The 23176-nt window shown below is 48.5% G+C and overlaps 2 protein-coding genes across 2 annotated transcripts in view; one reads left to right on the top strand and one right to left on the bottom strand.

Annotated features, from left to right (window-relative positions):
* Nucleotides 1-9944, bottom strand: part of LOC130681083 (tRNA-dihydrouridine(20) synthase [NAD(P)+]-like) — a 42612-nt gene extending 32668 nt beyond the window's left edge. The window contains exons 1-5 of the mRNA XM_057493252.1: nucleotides 9806-9944; nucleotides 9367-9524; nucleotides 8108-8179; nucleotides 5623-5740; nucleotides 4450-4592 (exon numbers count right to left, since the gene is read on the bottom strand). Coding sequence (XP_057349235.1) covers nucleotides 4450-4575 — 126 coding nt within the window. The 5' untranslated portion in view covers nucleotides 4576-4592; nucleotides 5623-5740; nucleotides 8108-8179; nucleotides 9367-9524; nucleotides 9806-9944. The remainder of the gene's footprint in view (nucleotides 1-4449; nucleotides 4593-5622; nucleotides 5741-8107; nucleotides 8180-9366; nucleotides 9525-9805) is intronic.
* Nucleotides 9945-15592: 5648 nt separating this feature from the next.
* Nucleotides 15593-17139, top strand: LOC130680981 (DPEP2 neighbor protein-like). The gene is made up of 2 exons (XM_057492878.1): nucleotides 15593-15656; nucleotides 16808-17139. Exons 1-2 carry the CDS (start codon nucleotides 15593-15595, stop codon nucleotides 17137-17139), a joined length of 396 nt encoding a protein of 131 aa, XP_057348861.1.
* Nucleotides 17140-23176: the final 6037 nt, after the last annotated feature.

Raw genomic sequence — 23176 nt, forward strand, 5'->3', positions numbered from 1 at the left:
ATATATATATATATATCTGAAAGAACTGAAAGTGGGATCTCAAAGAGATATTTTATATGTTCATAGCAGCACTATTCAAAATTGCCAAAACATGGAAGCAACCCAAATGTCCACCAACAGATGAATGGGCAGACAAAATGCAGCATGTACAATGGAATATTATTCCACCTAAAAAATGGAAGGAAATCCTGCTAAATACCTCAACGTGTATGAACCTTGAAGACATTAAGCTAAGTGAAATAAACCACTCACAAAAAGACAAATATTGCATGTTTCCATTTACGTGAGGTATCTAAAGTAGTCAAATTCATAGCAACAGAAAGAATGGTGGTTACCTAGGGGTGGTGGTGGGGGGGTAGTTGTTTAATGGGTATAAAGTTTCAGTTTTGCCAGATGAAAATGGACTGAATATCTATTTCACAACAATACGAAGGTATCTAGCACTAGTGAACTGCACACTTACAAACGGTTAAGAAGGTAAATTTTATGTTGTGTTTTTTACCACAATAAAAAAAATTTTTTTTAAATACCCATTCTGGTATTCAGGGCCTCTTAAGAACATTGCTCTCTCCCTCAATTCTGCTTATTAAAAGGTTTAAGTTCAACAGGTGGATTTCCTCTCACAGTCGAGGCTACTGGAGTTCCACTGTTCTTATAAAAGGGAGTAGATATACAACATCTGAACAACTCACACAAAACTCCTGTCAATAAGGCAGAACTCGGCAGGGAATCAGACTACTGCTCCCTTGACTTTTGCCCAGCTGATTCACCCTTTCCTCAGCTCCAGCTGCCTAGGGCTTTGCAGAGGTCCTAAGGAGGTGCCTGCATGCCCGGTATGCCCTAGGTCCTATAATCAGTCCCGTGAGATGGGCGTCGTGGTTTAACTAGTCCCACAGATGGGCCACCTCATGTGAACCCAGTAAGATCATCCAGACAGCAGGCCTGCAGAGCAACTCTGGATCCAGCAGGGGGCACCAGGCACCACACTGTACATGCCCTGTACTCAGGGCCCAGTTCCCAGCCACCTCCCCACACCAAGCAGGGGCCCGCTAGCCAGCCTGCCTCTGCTCTCCACAGCCGCTCGGTCTGGGTGGAGGGCCTAGGTCTCTTCCAGCAGGGACCCCTCTGTTTGTTCATAAGCCATACTCACTCTCCCAGAGTCCATCAAACATGCTAAAGGGTTTTTAATCGCTGTTTTCTCTACTCCAAACTCAAGCAGAGCTGTGGAGGAAAGGAATGGTCACACTCATTAGGAAAAGTTTTGACCAATTAGGAGGGCCACACACTGAAGTCAGCACATAAATCCTTGCTCTATGACTTCCCGAGCGCTTGAAATGACCCTAGGAATTCCCAAAGAGGTCGCTGCTGTAGCATCTGGAACCTGGAAGGTCAGCTCTGCTTCCTGAGACAGCACTGCTCGCCCAGCCCAGCTCTGTGACCCCCGCCACACGTAGTGGCTAGCTAGAACAGGCACTGCTGCCATGCAGTCACTCACTCCAATCCTGGTGTTTCACTCCACCTAGCTCCAAGTGAGTACCACTTCCTGGAGTCCCAGAAAAATGCTCCCTGCACAGGAAAACTGAAGGCCGAGGGGCTGAATACATTCATGTAGGCACTATGGCCTTCTTCTCAATTTTCACAACCCCCAGAATGTGGCCCCAGCATAAATTTGAGCCCAGCAGAGCCAGTGCCTCTAAAGGCCTGAGGCCCTTACCACCACTTGGTCCAACAGAAGAAACCAGCAGGACAGCCAGAGTAGAGACATAAGTGAATCTAAACATAAAGGGCTAGCACTCAATTAAAAGTAAAGACCAACTCTTACTTTCAATGAACACAACATTAGGGAGAGAAGGGCCATGGAGGGCCATCAGAGTAAGCAAATAACGGACGGAGACAAGGTGCGATGCCTAGGGAGAGAGGAGAGAGACACCACAGACCCAGGGCCCTGCAGCACTCGCGGGGAGGGTGCAGCTGCACAGAGGGAGTTGGGCAGCAGGGAAGAAGCAGGGGGCTTCACCCTTGAGTCTGAGTCATCCCGAAGGACCCTGTTGGTAAACGTGGACTAAGTGGAATGAAGAGCTCGCATGTCCCTCTCTGTCATCATCCTGGGAGCAGGACGGGGGGCATCACAAGCAATGACAGGTTCACAGCTGTCTAAGTTCTCTGGAACTGGGGCTTTTTGGCCCCAGGCCTCAGGCTCTGAGTCCTTGATTCTTCACAGTCCCTCCTCCCAACTCCCTTCCAAATCCAGGAGGCCTGTCTGGAGGGCAAGGAGGGTGCTGAAAAGGAAACGCTACACCTGACCCATGGTTGGCCACCCGGGGGCCTGAGCGTGGGCTCAGGGATGAGTGACTGGCAGTAATGCTCAGCACACTACCGCATTCCCCGGGAACTGGCCCAGGGAACAGGTTTCTCCCTGCCCTGGGCTTGTCTGGCAGCCTGAAAGGCTTGTGGATGTGCGCTAACAGCCCAGTGCATGTTTCTTGCACATCGTCAGCTTCACTCTGACAAATCACTAAGGACTCAGGTCTCAGGCCTCTGTAATCCTGAACTCTAGAACCTCCTTTTCTGACTCTCACCTCTAGACAACACGTATTCCCTCCCTCCCATTTCACCTTCCCAGCCCTACCGTATAGATTCCCTGGGCCGTGCCCTACCATATATACCGTCATGGCAATCCCAGCCGCAGACATCTCCCTGCCAGGCTTCTCGGTTCTCCCTCCCATAAAGCTGCAAACCGGCAACCCTGCACACCTGGCTGCCAGGCAAACCTCCCAGTGCTCACTTCCCACAGGAACAGGACCAAAACGTCTTGACTTTCTTTCCTCAGGTCCCTGTCCAACACCTGCCACCTTCATTTCCAGAAGAAGACTGGATTCCTACACCTTGTCAACCAAGTCTCTCAGGCAAAACCCCTCAGCTTCCCCTGCTCCCATCACCCTCCCCCTCTCCTCCTCACCCTACGTTAGAGGACAGCAGGTCCCACCACCTCATCCTGTCCCCTCCAAGACCTGGCCCTACCCATCTCCACTAATCCCCCAAATCTTCAGGCCTCCCCTCAATGCTGGGGCCTTCCTCATGCTACAAATAGGCAAGTTGCCTAAAAAAACTCGTTTCACCCAGCGTCCTTCACCTCCACTACCTGCCTGCCCTCTCTCTCTCCTTTCACCTCTTGAATTCTTGCAGGGTAGTCAGCAGCCCTATTTTCACCTCCTCATTTGCTGTTCCCTCCTCAATCTGTTGACTACAGAAAGTGTTCCCATCTGTTGTACAATGCTGTCCTCCAATCAACTAATTTTCAAATCAAATACCTTCTTTATCTTTTACAAGTGGATTCTCTGCATCATCAGACATAGCTAACAGACCTGGGACTTCTGCCTGACATGCCACTTTTCTTAAGTAGCCTATTTCTCTCACTCTTTCACTTCTCTATCATGAATTGCTGTCCACGGCCCCCTTGTGCCACACACACACACCCAGTACAGAAGGTTATATTCTTTCCAAATCCCCTGTTAAGCCCTCCCTTTTCTCTTCACTGGTAGCTTTCTTTTTCATTAAACTTTTTGTTTGAGATAATTGGAGATTCACACGCAGTTGTAAGAATGTGAGATACTATGTACCCTTCACCCAGTTTCCCCTAGTGGTAACATCTTACAAAACTGTAGTATAATATCACAGCCATGATATTGACATTAATTCAGTAAGACACAGAATAATTCCATTACCACAGGGATTCTTCGTGTGGACCTTCTGTAGCCACAGCCCTCATCCCACCACCAGTGCCTTTTAAAGATGGAAATATAAGACACACTTAGGTAGCTTCTTCATAAAACTTCTCACACCCACTAAGGGGACATATCGGGATTGAGGATTGTGGGGAAGCTCTCCAGAAAATTCTAAAATGGGCCCAACTGAGAACCACTGCTCACACTCTCCCACTATCCAGTATCAGTTACTCCCGTAATTTTATTTTTCCTAGAAGATGCTCTCTAAACCTGGGTCTGAAGTCCTAATATTCTCCAGAGACACTGGCAAGTAACTGACCCGCTAGCTACTACCACCAGAAAATCCGGTGACTCCCAAAACCAAGCCCATCCAGTTTCCCTCACCTGGATCTGGTCCTTGACCTCCTCTTCCTAACCTTGAGTTCATTCATTCACGTATTCAATGTGTATTAACTGCTATAGGTTCCAGGGCAGCAACCTAACACAATGCTCATCGACTCACCTGGCCCATAATCCACAGAGCCTCTATGCTGCCCCGGCTTCCAGGCCTCAGCTGGGCTCACAGAACTCATGAGTGTCATGTGCTTGCCCGCTGCGACCTTCCGTGAGCATCTGTGAAGTGAGTGCCCATTCTGCCCCCACTCCCTACTCCTGACCACTCCCTCCCACACATGGAGAACCTGCACTCGAAGAAGCTTCTCTGGGGAAACTGGGGGCCCCTTACCTCATAGTACACAATGTCCGCTCCATAATCCAGGGCCAGCAGCCGCATTGGGAGAGTCCCTACCCGAACCATAGGGGCTAAGATGAGTTTGTTGCGGTAGCACAGTGAGAGGCTGTCCACAATCATTCCTCCTCTGCGACAGCCTGAAGAGAGGGAAAGCAAGAGAAATTCAAACGAAGGAAACCTCTTCTGTTATCCAGGGCAGGCTTTCCTTCTTCCTTTCAACACATACTACTTTGTTTTCCTTTTCACTGAACATAAAAATAATGCTCAGTCATTCATCCAGTAAATACTTCTTAAGTACCTAGTCTGGGCCAGTCACTCTCCTGGTCTTTTGGGATACCTTAGAGAAAAAAACAGAGAAAAATGTCTGCTCTGGGAGAGCTTTCCTTTTGGTGAGGGGGAAAAAAAACATTAAGTACAACAAATAAGTAATGGATATAGTATGCTGGAAAACTGGTAGTGCTGTAGACAAGAAAAGAGCAGGGAAAAAGGAGATTGAAAATGCAGGGGATGGGTTAAAACTTTCTGTCAATTTATTGAGATATAATTGACATACAACATTATATTAGCTTATGGTATACAACATAATGATTTGATATATGTATACTGGAAAATGATAATCACAATAAATTTCGTTAACATTTATCACCTCACATATTATAAGTTTTCTTTTCTTGTCATGACAATTTTTAAGATCTACTCTCTTAGCAACTTTCAAACATACAATATAGTCATGCTAACTATATTCACCATGCTGCACATGACATCCCTGCAACTTTGAACTACCTCCACAGGTTAAGATTTTAAACAAAGAATCCCAATATTGGCTTCAATGAGAAGACAAGATTTCAGTTAACCAAGTTGGTATCTAGTGGAGGAGTGCGCAGCAGAGGAAACAGCCAGTGCAAAGGCCCTCAGACAGCAGCTTGATTGGTGGGTGTGTGACAGGAACAACAAGGAGGCAAACTTGGCTGGAGCACAAAAAGGAGAAGAGAGAGTAATGGAAGTCAGATGCCTGATGTGACAGCAGTGAGCAGATGGGACACGGTCGTCAGATCCCCCCATATGGCCTTGTAGGACACTCTACAGACTTTGTTAGTTCTTTACAAAATTGGAGCCAATAAAGGGTTTTGAGTAGAGGAGTGGCGTGACTGAGCATCTTTTTTTTACCACAGTCACAGTGGCAGCTATATGAAGAGCGGACTACTGGGGGTCAGGTAGACACAGAGATCAATTAGGAGGGTCTTCGGCAGCCAACGTGAGAGATGATGGTGCTGAGGCTGGGCACCTGGTAGTCGAGGCAGTGAGAGGTGGTCACATTCTAAATATACTCTGAAGGTAGAGTTAACAGATGTAAAAGAAAATTAAAAATTCCATATCCCAGAGATAACTGTAAAGGTATTTATTCTAAGCAAATATGGTCCCCCTAAAAAGTCGTACAGCTAGCAAAGTATGCTCTGCCCAGAGTTAGTACTACAGGCCCCTCGTTTTGTTTTGTTTTGTTTTTCTATTTTGTTATCATTAATCAACAATCACATGCAGAACATTATGTTTAGTAGGCTACCCCCTTCACCAAGTCCCCCCCACAATCCCCATTGCAGTCACCGTCCATCAGGCTCCTCTTTCTTTTACTCCTTAGCCCATTCCAGTCTGGCCTCCACCTCCACTCTGCCAAAACTGCTCTGACTGAAGTAACCAAAGTTACCTCAAAGTTGCTCTATCTACTAGACACTTATCCATCCTCAACCTTGTTTCGCTAACAGTCGGTGACTTGGCTGGGCCTCCTCCTTCCTCTTTGATATTTCTCCTCCCTGGGCATCCCTGACCTTACACTCTCCTGATTTTTATCCTACCTCTCTGCCCGTGCTTTTTCGTATTCTTTGCTGGTTTTACCTCCTCTGCTCACATCTTGAGGTTCCTCCTTAGTCTTAGGCCTTCTTCCTTTCTAATTCCACACACACTTCCCTTGTGAATTTATTCACTCCCGTGGATTAAAATATTGGTGAGAAGCTGGTAATTTTCCAAGGTATCTCAACCTCACACCAAATATTCAATCACACCCCCACTCAGATGTCTTAAGGGTATGTTACACTAAATATGTGTAAAAAAAGTCAATCTTCTGCTTTGGTTATGTAACTGTATTCCTATTATGTTAATCTGTGTGCGCAATTTAATTAGTAGTTTAAAACCTATACATGCTGAAGTTACTCTACAAGAAGATATGTCAAAGAAATAATCAATCTTCCCATGTTTTCTTCCGCCTGCTACCTCTATAGCTTTTCTTCTTCCTTCCTAATTACAACCCTTAAATAGAATTCGTGCCTCATATCGAATTTACCGAGTATCATAATTCCTCCAAGTGCTAAAGATACCTCAAGACAAATTCTGGGCATAGAAGCCACAGGGCATAAATATGCAAAGAAGTAAAAAGCTAACCTTTTCAAACAATATTGCTTCTCTTCCACTTGCCAACTTTACATTTCCCTGTATGGCCCCGGAAGATGACTGGTTAGCCAGAGACAGGTAAGATTCCTCTAGGGAGGAACAACCTAAGACAGGCACAGTCGCAGGGGGGCCATCAGGTGAGAAATTGGGGATCAACAGAGGTGAGGCTTAGAACCTCTCCCCCCCTGTTTTGAGAGAAATCTTCTGCATCCGTGGATGTTTTATTGCTCTTGTATAGCTTGGATTAACACATAGTCTACAGGCACACACCTGCTCATCTACATTTGCTCTCTTACAACACTAAACTAAGTTTTCTACCTTTATCTTACATCTACCTACCACTTCAGCATTTTATTAAAAATAATAATAATAATAATAATAAAGGGAGAAATGTGGGATCCACATATAAATCAAGTATAAAAATCAAACGAATATTCATATTTGAACTGTTTATAGTTCATAATGCGTGATCAAAACCGAAAGTTTCTGTGATGACTGCCCTTGCACTGTTCACCATGTAAGAACTTACTCACTATGTAAGAATTTGTTCACCATGTAAGAACTTGTTCGTTATACTTCAGAAGATTGGAGACTGTTGAGAATTAGGCTTGGGGCTGATTAATGATTGTGCATTGAGTCCCCTATACAGAATTTTATTGTTGTTAACAACCATTTGATCAATAAATATAAGATACGCCCTCTAAAAAAAAAAAAGTCAATCTTTTTTCTTGAGCTGCCTCCCATGTCTAAATTTATTCATCAACAGACACTTATGGGACCCCTATGATATGCAAAGCACTGGTTGCACTAGAGATAAAATGATGAAGTGAGGTGAGAAAAAAATGTACAGTAGAAGACAGGCTTTCATAATGGGAACTTACAAATATGTGTGAAGTCACAACTGTGTCCAGGACCATGAAGAGCAGTTGCATGAGGTTATAGGAGTCTATGTCAGCAGGGAAGGTTCTGATGCAGATTGAGGAGGAAGGACTTCCCTTATGAAATAATCTCTGACTCAAGTTCTCTCTAAAGAGAGAACTAACAAGGAGAAATTAGGGACCAAGAGCAAAGATAGGCTCAGATGGACTCCAAACACTGTGAGATTTTAAAGTATTCTAGGGGCTTAAGCATGATGAGAAAGCAGCCATATAAGAACCAGCTACCCTGCCCCAATTATGTGGGCAAAATCCAAATGCAAATACATACCTACCTATTATCCTTCCTGATGATTCTGTCAATGTATCTGTTCTGGCTTTGTACAAGGCAGTTCTTTGTTTTATATCTGAAAAATAGTACACAAGTAAATGGATGAAACCTGTTGGGTCAGGCATCCAACGAGTTTTTTAGCTGAAGAACAAGGAGCCCCAAGTTCTTGGAAAGACTCATAGAAATGGTATAGAATCACAGTACCTTGGCTTATCCTTTATATCAACTCCCCTCTATCTTCTCACCATTCAGTGCTCAGCTGGCCTATATATGAACTTTTCAATGATGGAAAGCTCAGGGCTCTAGAACAGATCTGGGCAATTCTTGTTGCTACAGCAGTTCTTTATATCAAATTCAGAATCTGCCTATCACCCATCGGTCTCATTTCTGCCTTCCAGAATGGTACACTCCACAGCACACCTCATCTCTCTTCCATCTGGCAGAGTCCCCAAATACAAGAGGACAGTTTTGTTCCCAAAAACTAATCCAGCTTCACTCTCTTAAATCACTCTTTCCTGTGTTTAAAACTTTCAGGGAACTCCAAGGTTCCTGATTCCAAGGGTGTGACAAGCAATGGCATTAGTGGGCCTCTACAGATTCTGGGGATGGGGCAGCCAGTGCAAGAGTTTGGTAAATGTGCCTACCTGAAGCGAGAGTACATGCGGTGACCTCAGCCTCTCTGCAGTCTTCATCCTCTATCCACGGTTTCTCAACTTTGCACTATTCACATTTTGGACCAAGTAATATGTTGCGGAGGGGGGGGACTTGCCCCCACACTGTATGATATTTGGCAGCATCCCTGGCCTCCACCCATTCAAAGTCAGTAGTGCCTCCCCAGATATGACACCTAAAAGTGTGTCTAGCCATTGTCAAATGTCCCAAGTGGGGAGGAAGGGGGTAAAAAGGAACCACTGCTCTAGCCAATGACTCTGTGCACCTGTCACTACTCAAAATTCTCTCCTCTGCTGGTCTAACACGTGACTCTCCAGAAAGTCTACTTGTGTATCAAAAAGGTATTCAACATTTTTAAAGTCTTCATCTTTTTAACGGTATATGATATAACTAAAACACTTTTCCCACAGATTCAGAAACTCCCAGGTGGTTAAACCACATTTATCTTACTCCCACCCCACGCACTGGGGACTACATTAAAGATCTAACACCCATTTTCTACGTCTGTTCAAGAAGTACAAATAGTGTAGGGGTTATTTTGCAACCTTAAATCTTCTGCCTGAACAGCACTATGTGAGATAAGCCACCTACCTGATCACTCGCTGGTGTAGAAGGACCCTCCTCACTGCTATTCAAGCAATTTAGGTATCTCACTGGGAAGGCAGTGGAGGTTGAGTGGAACTGCCAGTGTGGTGGGTTCTGGACGAGAAGCTGGGAACGGTCACAAGGGAATGGAGAGTGAACCTCGCCTGCAAAGGAAGGAAACAAATGTGAAGAGATGAACCTACTTGAAGTAAAGCCCGAAGATCTTACCTACTACTTCACAGAGGAAAACCCCCGAGCTTGCCCTCTGGGCTCTCAGCTCTCCAGGAGGCGTGTGTGCGTGTGTGTGGGTTTAAGCATACATCTGACATACCTGGCCCTTGTCTCGGCCCCGGGACCCGACCATTCATTCAGACTCTAAAAAGCATTACGAGACCTTGCGCGGCAAGCATATCTGGGAAGATACCACCACACCCTCGTTACTTACTGCGGAAGACCAGCACTGGACAAGCCATCACAGGGGAGGGCGTTGTGAGAATCAGAGGGATCGGACACCCAATCGCCAGAAGACTTCTGCCCTGCTGGGTCCAGAACGCCAGGTACTCATCGCCGCGTATCGCTCAACCCCGGTCCTGCCTCCGTCGCGCACCGTTCCCCAAGGTAGGCCCGAGTCTGGACGTTGCCATTCCCTGTTTAGACCTACAGACCTCGCCGCCGCGTAACTCCACAGAATGTCCCTACCTCTTCACAGTTCTCCAACTATACGAGCATTACTGAGCCGCGCCGGACACCGTCCTCAAATCCTCGGAATGCGCGAAACGTCACCGCCGTTCGTTTCCGCTTGCCCGAGAGGAAGATGGTCGTACCGCGGTCGTTGCGGCTCTTTGCGCATGTGTCTAGGTTGCCTCGGGTGCCTCCACGGGATCTGGCGGCCCGCGGAGCCGACGAACCCCTGCCCGTGGTGGGCATTCCGCGGGCTCTACAGCGGCGGCAGGAACAGCAGCAGAGCGAACGGCGGGGACCCCTGCGGGTGGCGCTGGTGCGATCTGGCCGGCTGCTGATCTCGGCTCGGCGACGGGAGTTGAACCTCGCGGCGCGCCTCACGCTGGGCATTTGGGAGACCGCGCCGCTTGCTTCGCGTGCCTGGAAGAATCAGCGCTCCCAAGACATACCTCTCTGTAGAGACATAGCCTCTCCGGGCCTGGACAGCACCTGCGTGGAACTAATTATCAATTACGATTTCCCCCTCACCCTGCAGGACTTCATCCACAGAGCAGGGAGGGTGGGCCGTGTGGGGAGCAAGCTGTCGGGCACCATAATCAGCTTTGTGACCCATCCCTGGGATGTGAATCTGTTTCAGATGATTGAGCTGGCAGCTCGCCGGAGAAGCCTTCCAGGACTAGGGTCCTCAGTGAGAGAGACTTTATCCCAGCAACCTTGATTGCAGCTAGTTTAAATGATGTGCCAGTGGTGGGTGTACACACTTGTGAGTAGGACATGCTGCGCTGCCCAGTCACCTCCCTGAAGGCTTGGTGAGCTGCTGTCTAGCTCGAAAAGGTACGCTGCTGGCCAGCACTGGAGCTACTGAGCGTGGCTCTCGTCTTTCACGTGACTCATGAAAAATAAAGTCGATTTTGGCTGTGTATTATGTCATGATTTCTAAAAATAAATGATGTTTTTATGGGTCTTCCCTAATAATAGGTACCATTGGAGCAGGTCCCTGGAATGTGAATAGATTCACACTGCGAACTATACAAACCTAGGATAAAGGCTCTTCCAATTGATGTTTTAGTTTCTAAACATTTAGATTTTATTTCCTGTCCACAAAACGCCCATTACGCTCCAAGAAAGGAAAGGGGATGTGACTAGCACTAGAGAGAAATTTTCTTCAGCAATAGTACCTATGGCAAGCTTGAGTACTCTCGATGAAATCTCTCGGGAAGTACAGGCAGAACAAAAAAAGGCAGACTGACACAGAAGTATTGCTTGGTGTGCATTTCCAGGCTCACCTTCTTTCCCATCTCTTCAGGGCAGAGGAAGAGGAGAAAGGCTTAAACTGTTTTAAAAAAGTCAAAAAAAGCATGTTGCATCCTCATTATCTCCCAGGTTGCAGTTTCTGCAGCATTATTTAAGCTTTGCTCAAAGTAATGAACAGTTGAGGCTTAAATACAATACTCTACAAAATAACCTAAAAACACTTGCACACAGAAAACGATAAGTTTGCAGAGATTAGAAAGGGACCTAGGGCAAACTTTGCCAAAAGAGAATATTGTACAAAGTGTACAGTCATAGCTTTCTCTTCCATATGAAGAAACAAGCTCAGGGGGGAAAAAACAACTTGCTCAAAACCACACAAGTAGGACAGAATCTGGTCTGTCTGCACCAAGGGTTGTGTTGTATTCTTAACCACCATTCTAGCTCTTCTCAAATGTGACTCATGCATAAAATAACTATGCGTCTCTGTTTTCCTTGAATATTACTTGTTTACATCTGTACTGATGCAGTTTCTAATACTGCCCACTTTCACTCTTGAAAAGCGACACCCACTTTAGACACTAATTTGGTCACTCTATCCATGCACCACTGGGGCCAAACTGCCTAGGAAGCCTGATTAGTGTTAAAAGATTTCTGAGCCCCACTCCAGATCTGCGTAACAGTTAACCCAAGAATCCACGTTAAAGTATCTTTAAGTTGTTTTGTGGAATCCCCAAGTGAGTCTGAAGCCCTCTTAAAGCTGCTAGAACATTCGTCTATGCTATTCGGCCTTCGCTAGAGGCCTGGCCAGATACTGCGACGGTATCATCAGACCCTCACCAGATCAGAGGGATACTCCAAACATGGAGTCTCTCTGGAGCTTTGGAAAATGTGAGTGGTCTCAGGATGGTCCACCTGCCAGGATGAACCTCCAGAGCCGTCCCCTTCACAGTTTATCACTTCCAGACGTAGACTACTCTATTTAGGGCAGACTTAAAATGTCCTCACACAGACTACACTGATTCAAGAAAATTAAGAGAGAAGGTGCTGTGGTTCCCCACCAGAGTTGCCCATCGTCTAAAATGAGAGCCCAGATAGTCTCTACCTCCTGGTACACCTCCTCTGCAACACCCCCAGTAAACAAGGTCCCATCTTTGCTTATTCAAGGTCAGTGACAGGGACCCCCCTCCTGAGGAAGGTTATCTCTCGTTGCTAGAAAGTTCCTGGACACACTGTATCAAAGGTTGCCTCCCAGACGTGGTTCCTTACTGTGGGTCTCATCAGGCTAAGGACACTTGTATATTTCCTCCCACTCTGAGTAGAACTAAATTGTCTTTTAGTAACATCTCTGTACAGTGTTGATGTTGTTTTTCACCTGGGCTGCCGCTGAGCCCACGTATCCTTTCATGGTGGTCGGATAGTCCTGATTTGCCTTTTTGAGGGAGTGGAGGGTAATGATTAGGTTATCACTCTGTGTTATGTCATTTTGTCATGTTTTTTTAATTCATATTAAAATGGGCTCTCATTCCCACTCTGTGAAGTCACTCGGGCCCCTCACTCTGCCTTAGAGCACTTGTAACGTCCCTCCCAGAGTGACTTTGAAATGTGATGAGCTTCTCCTCACATTCCTACCAGCTACACATCCAGAGCCCCAAGGGGAAAGCCTACCCTTGAGCAGAACACCTTTCCACTGCTTGGGTCATCTACAGGCCCCTTAAACTCTTGGTTTTTTTTTTTTTTTTTTTTTATTAATAATTATTTTTTATTGAAGGGTAGTTGACACACAGTATTACATTACATGAGTTTCAAGTGTACAACACAGTGGTAGAACATTTATATACATAATTCTAGGTTCCAGCTATCACCCTACCAGGCTGTTACAATATCTTGACTATATTCCTTATGCTATACCTTACATCCCGGTTACTAATTTATTTTACCATTGGAAGTCTGTCCTTTTTTTTTTTTTTTTTTTTTGTGAGGGCATCTCTCATATTTATTGATCAAATGGTTGTTAACGACAATAAAATTCTGTATAGGGGAGTCAATGCTCAATGCACAATCATTATTCCACCCCAAGCCTAATTTTTGTCACTCTCCAATCTTCTGAGGCATAACAAACAAGTTTTTACATGTAGAACAAATTCTTACATAATGAATAAGTTACATAGTGAACAGTACAAGGGCAGTCATCACAGAAACTTTCGGTTTTGCTCATGCATTATGAACTATAAACAGTCAGTTCAAATATGAATACTCATTTGGTTTTTATACTTGATTTATATGTGGATACCACATTTCTCTCTTTATTATTATTATTTTTAATAAAATGCTGAAGTGGTAGGTAGATACAAGATAAAGGTAGAAAACATAGTTTAGTGTTGTAAGAGAGCACATGTAGATGATCAGGTGTGTGCCTGTAGACTATGTGTTAATCCAAGCTAGACCAGGGCAATAAAACATCCACGTATGCAGAAGATTTCTCTCAGAACGGGGGGGTGAGGTTCTAAGCCTCACATCTGTTGATCCCCAATTTCTCACCTGATGGCCCCCCTGCGACTGTGCCTGTCTTAGGTTGTTCCTCCCTTGAGGAATCTTACCCGTCTCTGGCTAACCAGTCATCTTCCGGGGCCATACAGGGAAATGTAAAGTTGGTAAGTGAGAGAGAGAAGCAATATTGTTTGAAAAAGTTAGCTTTTTACTTCTTTGCATATTTATGCCCTGTGGCTTCTATGCCCAGCATTTGTCTTGAGGTATCTTTACCACTTGGAAGAATTATGATACTCGGTAAATTTGATATGAGGCACGAATTCTATTTAAGGGTTGTAATTAGGAAGGAAGAAGAAAAGCTATAGAAGTAGCAGGCGGAAGAAAACATGGGAAGATTATTTCTTTGATATATCTTCTTGTAGAGTAACTTCAGCATGTATAGGTTTTAAGCTACTACTTAAATTGCACACACACATTAACATAATAGGAGTATAGTTACATAACCAAAGCATATCTGTAATTACCAGCCATCTGCAGTGAAACCAAGAAAACCAGTTAGGCACCTTAGGCATTTGTGAAAACTTATCTATGATATGGTGGATATTGTCCAACTGAACTTGAACAGTCTGAGAGAAATCAGACAAATTAAAACAACCCATTCCTGGGGACTGTTCACATGCCATATGTTCTTTTAACAATAAATAGTTTGTAGTTGTAAGACTTTGGAGCGCTACAATTTGCACTTCTCCAAATTCTTGGTTGAGTTCCAACAGTATAGATCCAGTCCAATTTTGTTGTTTTACTGTATGCACAGGCCAGCTTAGATATCTCCTTCCTCATTCCCATGGCAAGTCCAGGAACTGGTGGGATGAGTGCATCTACAGCTGTAGCAGTGCGTGGATCTTTGTTGGGGTTTTTTGATGATCATCTTCTGGCATGATTCTTCCAGAGGGTGCAGATGTTGGAAGTTCTTTTTCATATCGTATCTTAGTTCATTTTCGGGGTAGCCCAATTAGGCTTTGATCCTCTGTATAAACACAAACAGACCCTTTGCCTACACTTTTATATGCCCTTTATACCCTTGTGTAGAACTCGTTGGAGGTTACCACACAGGAACTGCCCTTTTTTTTTTTTTTTTTTTTTTTTTTTTGCTATCACTAATCTGCACTTACATGACGAATATTATGTTTACTAGGCTCTCCCCTATAACCTCTTGGTTTTTTGAAGTCTTACTTGTAAAATCACAAAGTTTCTATGAATTACCATCTGGGGCAGGGCAAGGTTAAGAAGAACTTGTCTTTGCTTTTATTTTTCCCACCTGGAGTGCCTTCCCTCTCCTCTCCATAGGTCCCAAGTCCCCTTGCCCTTCAGGCGCACTGCCAAGGAGCCTTCCCTGATTCCCTAGTCCACACAAATCTCTGCCTTTCCAACTGTGGGATCCTTAGGCTCAGTGCCAAACACCCTGGCTGTCCCTTAGGTTAATCTTGCCCTTCAAGCCAAAGTCAGAATGTGGGTCTCTTGCCCTCCCGTGCCATCCCACAGGTACATTCCTCAGGAAATGGCAACTTGACTAAGGCATGGATACGGAGAGCTAGATGGAAGGGCCAGGTAGGGTGCCCCTCTGCCTCCACCCTGCTCTCTTCCACAAGAGAGCCTGAAGCCTGCCCCTCAAGTTGCAAGATTCCGTACGTGACCTCACTGGGTATCGATGACCTCACTGTTGTCGTGGCAGCGTGACTACGCAAACCCAGTGTTCTTGGAGAAGCACTCCTACAAGTTTGAGACCAGATAGCAGTCTGGCTGCCTGAGAATGTCTCACCAGATCTACATCCAGTGTAACTTCTTCTCTGCGCCCTGGGAGGGCAGCGCTACAGGTAGGCCGAGGTGGGACATCCGTACAAAAGTCATTGGTGGGCACACAGCCTCACCTGGCTGCCACCAGGCTTCTCCTTTCGGGCTTGCCCAGAGTACGTCAGAACTTCCCCAGTTGTTAACGAATACCAGTGTTCCTACTCACTGCTGAGGGCAAGTGAAGTGTCATCCCTGGGCAAGCGTTCAGAAAGTTCCTAATCTTTATAAATGTAGCCTTCCCTCCACCTTTGGGCTACAAGTGCTTCCTTCCAGACCCTTGGGGAAATGGCAACTGAATGATCCTGAGGTAGGAATGAGGCTGGCCTGTTCTCGGACCAGCAGAAGAGCCAGTGTGGTGATTGGCCTCTTAGCAAAAGTCAAGAGCATTTCTGTGTAAACGGAGCAGTTTGAGGAAGAGCTGTTGAGGGACACTCATAACCTCACCTTCCAACCTGGGCCCCTTCACCATGCTGTCCACATGGGTGCCCTCAGACACATCCCAGACTGAGCCTCTATGTAGCGGGCAAAAGGGTGTCATACCGATGGGAAGAGCAGAAGAGTCAACGGGAGTGATAAAGGGACACTGAGGCTGAGGAAAAGACGTCCCAGAGGTTGTGCTGATGTGAGCCTAGACTAGGTACCCACATTCTGGCCTGAGCCTCCTGGTCACTCTGCTTTGGGATTGGGCCTTTTTCAGATCTACATGAACGTATCAGAGGGCTAGAGTTCAGCGTCGTTGAAAAAGGCAATACAAATGTGGCACAAAGGGAGAGGGGTTCTTAACTGATTCGTGTAAGATTATTTTTTCCAAAACTTGAAAGATATTTCCACTAAAACAGCCTCAGAAGTGACAGGCTTTAACAAATGTTTCCTCTGTTGTGGAAGGGAGAGATGGAGGGCATCCTGATTGCAATCAATTTCAGGTTGAGTTTTTTCCTGGGAATGGGGAACAGATTTCCTGGTCTCCTGCAGCCACAGGCTCCATGGAATTGCTTTTGCAGCCAACGTCGCTTCTCTAGGGGATTCATAGAGGTGATGGGCCAAGTCTGGGTTTTAGATGCCAAGCAGATTGAATGGCTTCAGCCAGAAACTGAGAGAGACATGACAGAGGGAAGGTTCTGGCAGGACACTGTGTACAGGAAGAGTGACTGATCAGCTCTGGTTTTCTTTGCAGCAGCAGCAGCGGCTTCCCCTTCAGCTACACCCATTTACTACCAGCTAATAAATGAAGGGCATGTTAAAGCCCAGTTCCACTGGAACGGTCAGATCATCCCCGTCGTTGGTGGCTACCAAGCCTATGTGACAGCACCCACGCCCACCCCAGCCAAGGTGGAAGAGAAGCCATTCCCCAGGCGGGCTCGCAAGAGGGTTCATAGCTCAGACGACACTGATGAAGAACAGGGTTGCACCCCGCCCAAAATTAGGCGGCTGGAACCCAGTGCCAAGCCGCTGCCCACACAGAAGCCTGCTCGCACAGCCATGTCTAAGAGAAGGGCACGCCGTTAGGAGCCTTCGTGCAGTGGTCCCACTTCCCAACCCCACCACCACCTCCCACCCCATATGAACTCTGATTTTGTTAGAATAGTGACTTTGTTTAATAAATTTATCATTATTGTAATAATTTATTGGCTGCAGTAATGTATTTATTAGTCACCTACCGTTAATTAAGAGTGCCAGCTTTTCCAAGGGCCAGTGTGCTGTGTTGTCTCAGTGCCCGGGGAGCTTCTGCCAGGCGCACCCACACGATGTGTGTCCTTGTGTCTTGCCCGAGTCCAGTCCTGGGGCCACCTGGCGGAGGGGGCATGCCCTGGTCGGGGCAGAAGGATTCCGGGCGGCAGACCCCATGCCCACCTCCCGGGGTTGTCACCATCTGTCCCAGGCTGAGCCCACATTCCCATCCTCGCATGCTTTGGTGCCGGCCCGCCACTGCCCTGGTTAATGCAGCAGCCGGGAGCCAGAGCTGCCATGCGGCTCCCGGCTCCACCTGCAGCCAGGGCCCAGCGGAGGGCTGGGGGAGCCAGGGAGGTGACGGGCAGGAGCAAGCAGCTGTTGCCTGGCTGTGACGCGACTCCATTCTCTTTTCCCAAACGGTGATGTCTCCTGTTTGGAAAGCACTCAGACGTCTATTTTCTCTGGGGGAGCTTGTAAGGAAAGGCTGTGCTCTTGGCCCCTTGGTGGTGAGCTTCAGGCGGTCTGCAAAAGATGGCGGTCAGGCCTGCAGGCGTGGAGAGAATCTCAGTGCCGGCGCCTCCCCTCCCCACTGCCCTCCCTGCATCTCCAGGATCAGCCCTCTTTCAAGCTCGTTCCAAAGCCCTTCCCAGAATCCAGGTCTGTGCTGTGCACCCTCTGGGGATTGCAGACCTTTTAACATGGATACATGTCTCCCCAGCTAGACTGTGAGCTCTCAGAGAGCAAGACCTGTGCTGGTTACTCATCTGCCTAGCAAAGGGCTTTGCACACAAATGCAGCTGGCATTGGTGGGAAGGGTGTGTGTGTGCACGTGCTCTGCAAACCCAGGGCAAGCAAGGCCATGGCTGAGCCTAAGCAGAGTGGGACTGTGGAGCCCCGGCTGCTGGCCTGGATTTCTCCTCCAAACCTAAGCTTGGTGGCCTCTCGAGGAAGAGACCCTGTACCCAGCCCACAGGCCAAATGCACACAGTCCTCACTCTCAGCTCAGGTCACCCTGGTGGGGCGTCCCGGTCCTCAGAGTACCCTGGCCACGTGTCCCCCGTGCATCGCCCAGTGTGTAGACCGAAGCAGTGCTCGGGACAATCGTGTGCAGCTCTGGGCTTCCAGCTCTTGCGTGAGCAATTATGGGACGAGGTGGCTCTGTGTGGTGGGAAGCCTTTTCCTATGGAATCGTGGGGTGTCGGAGCATCTGTACTCTGCCTTCATCAGTGGCGCAGTGAGCCTGAGTGTTGGCCAGCCCGATTCATTTGGCCTTCTAGGGGACCTCCACCCGTCCTTCCTGAGCAGGCTCCACGGAGACAGCTCGGGGCTGCCTGAGCGGGACTGCACAAATGACCGACAGACTTTGGGTAAACGGAATTAAATGTATTGGGTAAGGCTGGGAGGATAAGAAGACCGGGAGCTTTCACTGAATTTGCGTAGGAGAGTAAGAGGCGCCGTGTCTGTCAACCCTGGAAGGAGTGGTAAAACCATGCCAGTTGTCAGCAGGCTCCCAAACGGCATCCGCGAACTCAGTCCCCTCCACCAACTGGCCTCAGCCGTGAGAACAAGGGTTTGGGGCTGGTGCTCATGCAGGTCACTGGTGTAGTGACACAGTCATGAAATACATGACCACAGACTCGTGGAGCCAGTCATGACCCTCTATTTACTGCCCTGAAGGTTACAGACTCCCCAACTGACCGGAGATCTCGTTACGTGGCACCAGCTCTGGGCCCGACCCGGAGCTGAGGGCAGCTCTCCACTCTTCCGGGTCCCAGGGACGTCCCGTCCCCTAAGGGTGGATGTGACCACATGACATGAGGCAGGCCAAGTGCTGGGTGTGGGGCCGGCAGAGTGGGGCTCGGATGGGTGGTCACCACGTCATCTCCCTCAGCCCCGTGTGCTCAGGTAGAGGAAGGGCCGTGGCCTGCACTGCAGGTGACTCAGCTCCTCCTGCTCCTCACCCTTTGGAATGAGCTCGCCTCCCAGTGAACAGCAAACGCCCAGTGATGCCCACATCCCCCTGCTCTTCCCTATGCTTTGTCTCAACCTTCTTACTTGTGAAGGAGGGTGTAGCCTGGAGTTACTTCTGGGCTTGAGCTGTAGCCCCATGGAGCTGTGATCGTTGTTTCTAGGGCCAGGACAGGGTTCTTGGGAGAATGAGTGGCTGTCCCTTACCCAGGGCTGTACATTCATGGAGGAGCCACCTTCCCATATAGAAGTGGGTTGGTTCACAGAGACACCTGCTGCCCTACATTGCCAAGAAACATTACCCAAGTTCATGGGCTTGACATCCCACAGTAAAGTCAGTCTTGCCCAGGGCAAAAGGCTGTCCCCCTCGGATTTTGCCTTATTAGGAGTGCCCACCACAGTCACTTAATTTGCTAAATGGACTTTGGTGTGTGAGGCAGTACTTCACATCTACGTTGCTTAAAACTCCTTGCAGGGTCAAACTTGGCTGAGTGTGAACCAGCCGGAGGCGGTGTGGCCCGGCCCCTTGGCTGCCCTGTAGGCAGCCCGGCAGAGCATCTCCCCCAAGGATGCAGGCAGGAGCTCGATGTGTCATCCCCTCCTGCCCCACGAGGGGCCTGGAGTCCCTCACTGCTAGAGGCCACGTCACACCCACAGATGGGGCCCAAGAGGAGAAGTCTGGACAGGGAGGGCCAGTGCCCAGCTCCCAGGCTTCAGCGCCCTTACACCATGCTGGGCGTGTCTCCTGTGGCTGGGGACTCTGCAGTGGGGAGGACCCAGGTCACCCTGGCCTCAGCCTCACCCAGGGAGCCGTGGTGGTTTCCCAGGCAAGTCTCTGCCGTCAGCCCTGAGACGGTGGGTCCCGACTGCCCCGGATACATGCAGTGCACTGCGTGGCAGAGGGCGGTTCTCTCTCTCAGCCTTCGGAGGAGCCCTGCAGGCACAGGAGCCCGTCCCAAAACGCTGAGTGGCCCAGCTCCTCTCTCTCAAACCTAACTCTCTTCTTCTCTTTCCCTATCTCCATGTCTCTCCCTCTCGCTGTCTGTCTTGCTTTCTTCCTCCCCGCCTGGGGCTGTAGAACCGCATGCATGAGTCTCTCATGCTCTTCGACTCCATCTGTAACAACAAGTCCTTCATCCACACCTCCATCATTCTCTTCCTCAACAAGGAAGATCTCTTTGCTGAGAAGATCAAGAAGTCACCTTTGACCATGTGCTTTCCTGAATACGCAGGTGGGTGTCACGGAGGTCCTGTGCAGGAGGAAGCCCACCCCTACCAGGGACCTGCCTCTGGCAGGAACCAGAGCCCAGTGCCGGGCAGCAACCAGCTGATGACAGATGTCACTGCAGGCATGGGGCTGGGATGTGTGGGAGGAGTGCTAGGGCGTGACCAGGTTTGGCCATTCTGCAGACACCACCCTGGGTGCAGTGGGAAATGGACTCTCCTGATCCATGTGTTGTGGACCAGGTGACTCAGGGGTGACATGGCAGGAATCAGAAGGCCTGACAGGACCGCAGGGTCCCCCTGCTCCTTTCCTCCTGGACACCTAGGAAAGCACCCCTGTCCTCCCTGCTTCTCACCAGTGGCCACCACTGATCCCTGCCCTGGAGAGCGTCTGGGCCATACAGCACCTTGACATGAATTAGAAAGGGTGGACACATGACCTGGGAGTGGGACCAGGGCCACTTTTCAGCCCCTCCCCGCTTTCTGTGCTACCTGCTCTGGGGCACTGTGTGCATCTGTTCTGCCTGTGCGCAGCCAGATCTCGCCCCGTTCCCAGCTGCCGGCCTCCCCTCCCCTCCCCACTCCATCGCCCTTCCCCTCTCTCCATCCCTGGTCTTTCCCCACATCAGACCACTCCTACTCTGCAAGCGTCCTGCCTGCCTGTCTGACTTTCTTCCACCTTCTCCAGGGCTCCTTCCCACCTCTGACTCCCCGGGGGTGTGGCACAGACCCCCACCACAGAGCTCTTTCTGAATGGGCGGGTGAGATGTGGGGCTGTGTCTGGCAGCTGAGGGAGGGTGGCTGAGGCAGGGGGCTGGCTCTGAGCTGCCGCTGAAGGCTAGAGCAGTGCTGATGGGATGCCACAGCCCAGCCTTTGCCCTTCTGAGACAGGGGAGCTTCTAGAGGCCCCTGGGGTGGCAGTAGAGGAGGACTTGTTACAGGTTGGATCAACCAGGATCCCACGCACTGTGACAGTCCCAGAGAGGGAAGAGCACGGGCTTGGCCCAAGGGCTACAACAGCTCCCCAAACCCAGCCAGATTTCAGGAGGATGGGTGCTGGCCCCTCCACTCTTCTCCGCTACTGTCAGCCTAGGGCCCAGGACAGGGAGGGCCTTGCGGCTTATTGTGAGTACAACCTGTCTCCTCACCGATGCTCAGGCTGCCTGTGACTCTGCAAGGCTCCTACCCAATTCCGGGGTGCACGGAGAGGGCAGAGGGTGCAGGCTCTCAGGTCCAACAGACGTCAGACAGTCTCCCATGGACAGGTGGGTTGAAGCAGCCTCAGGCCGGAGCACCTGCAGCTTTGGGCAAATGAATCCCCTGAGCCTCATTTTCCTCCGCAGAGCATGGCTGTGGGGACGAATGTGGAGAACAGAGCCTGGGGCCAGGTCCGCACACCTGTGGCTATTGTCCTCTTTAGTACCATTCAGAGAAGGGAAACCAAGGAAGGGGAAATTGGCCGTGGAGGAGATGGATCCTGCAGGGTGGAATGAGGCCAGCAGGGCGCAAGGCAGGCCTGAAAGGTCCAGCCCACAGCTGCTCTGGGCAGAACTGGGATGCAGCGCCCCCTCTTGGCAGTCACTGCTGACCTCGAGATGAAGCCCCCCAGGGACCAGTTCAGGTCTTTAGTAAGTTGTGGTGACCAGGGGGACTCAGCAGCCACAAACTCCAGCAGATCCTCCCAGGGTCAGGCACAAACCCAAAGACATCTATAGAACTCTACATCCAAAGGTACTATTTACAATAGCCAAGAAATGGAAGCAACCTAAGTGTCCATCAGTAGATGAATGGATAAAGAAGACGTGGTACATATACACAATGGAATATTATTCAGCCATAAGAAGAAAACAAATCCTACCATTTGCAACAACATGGATGGAGCTAGAGGGTATAAATAAGCCAGGTGGAGAAAGACAAACACCAAATGATTTCATTCATGTGTGGAGTATAGGAACAAAGAAAGACTGATCGAACAAAACAGCAGTAGATTCACAGAACCTAAGAATGGACTAACGGTTACCAAAGGGAAAGGGACTGGGGAGAATAGGAGGGTAAGGGCGGGATAAGGGTGGGGAAAAAGAAAGGGGGTATTAAGATTAGCATGTATAGTGTGTGGGGGGTACGGGGAGGGCTGTGCAACACAGAGAAGACAAGTAATGATTCTATAGCATCTTACTAAGCTGATGGACAGAACTGTAATGGGGTCTGTAGGGGGGAATTGGTGAAGGAGGGACCCTAGTAAACATAATGTTCTTCATGTAATTGTAGATTAATGACAAAAAAGTCATAAAGTGAGAAAATAAAATTATCAGAGAATGTTAACAAATGCTAACTAATTGGTAGCAAAATAGACCAAAGTTGTAAGGAAGGCAGCTCTGAGGAAAGTCAAGGAAAAACTTTCCGTCTAGAATAAAAGATCTACATTCTGCTCCAGGGCCTTTGGCAAAGGCAGAAAAGGTCAGGAGTGCTTACCATCTTCCAAAACTTGCATTATACTACGGGAACAAGCGAAGCTCATGGAAATGTGATATATACTTGAGTACTGGGAGTGGGCCATAACACATGATACTGTCCACTCTCTTGAGCCAAACCCAACAAGGCCTGTCCTGAACTACTTCTCTACCTCTTCAGCCTTACTCCCTTAGGCCATAGACCAAAGCTCTTAAGAACAAAATGGGGG

This window comes from Manis pentadactyla, chromosome 15, assembly GCF_030020395.1.
Source record: "Manis pentadactyla isolate mManPen7 chromosome 15, mManPen7.hap1, whole genome shotgun sequence".
NCBI classification, from domain to species: domain Eukaryota; kingdom Metazoa; phylum Chordata; class Mammalia; order Pholidota; family Manidae; genus Manis; species Manis pentadactyla.

Coding starts and splice junctions, on each gene's coding strand:
- LOC130680981 (XM_057492878.1), top strand. CDS start 15,593: ATGTCTCACCAGATCTACATCCAGTGTAACTTCTTCTCTGCGCCCTGG. Junction 15,657..16,807: donor CTGGGAGGGCAGCGCTACAG/GTAGGCCGAGGT, acceptor TTTTCTTTGCAG/CAGCAGCAGCGGCTTCCCCT.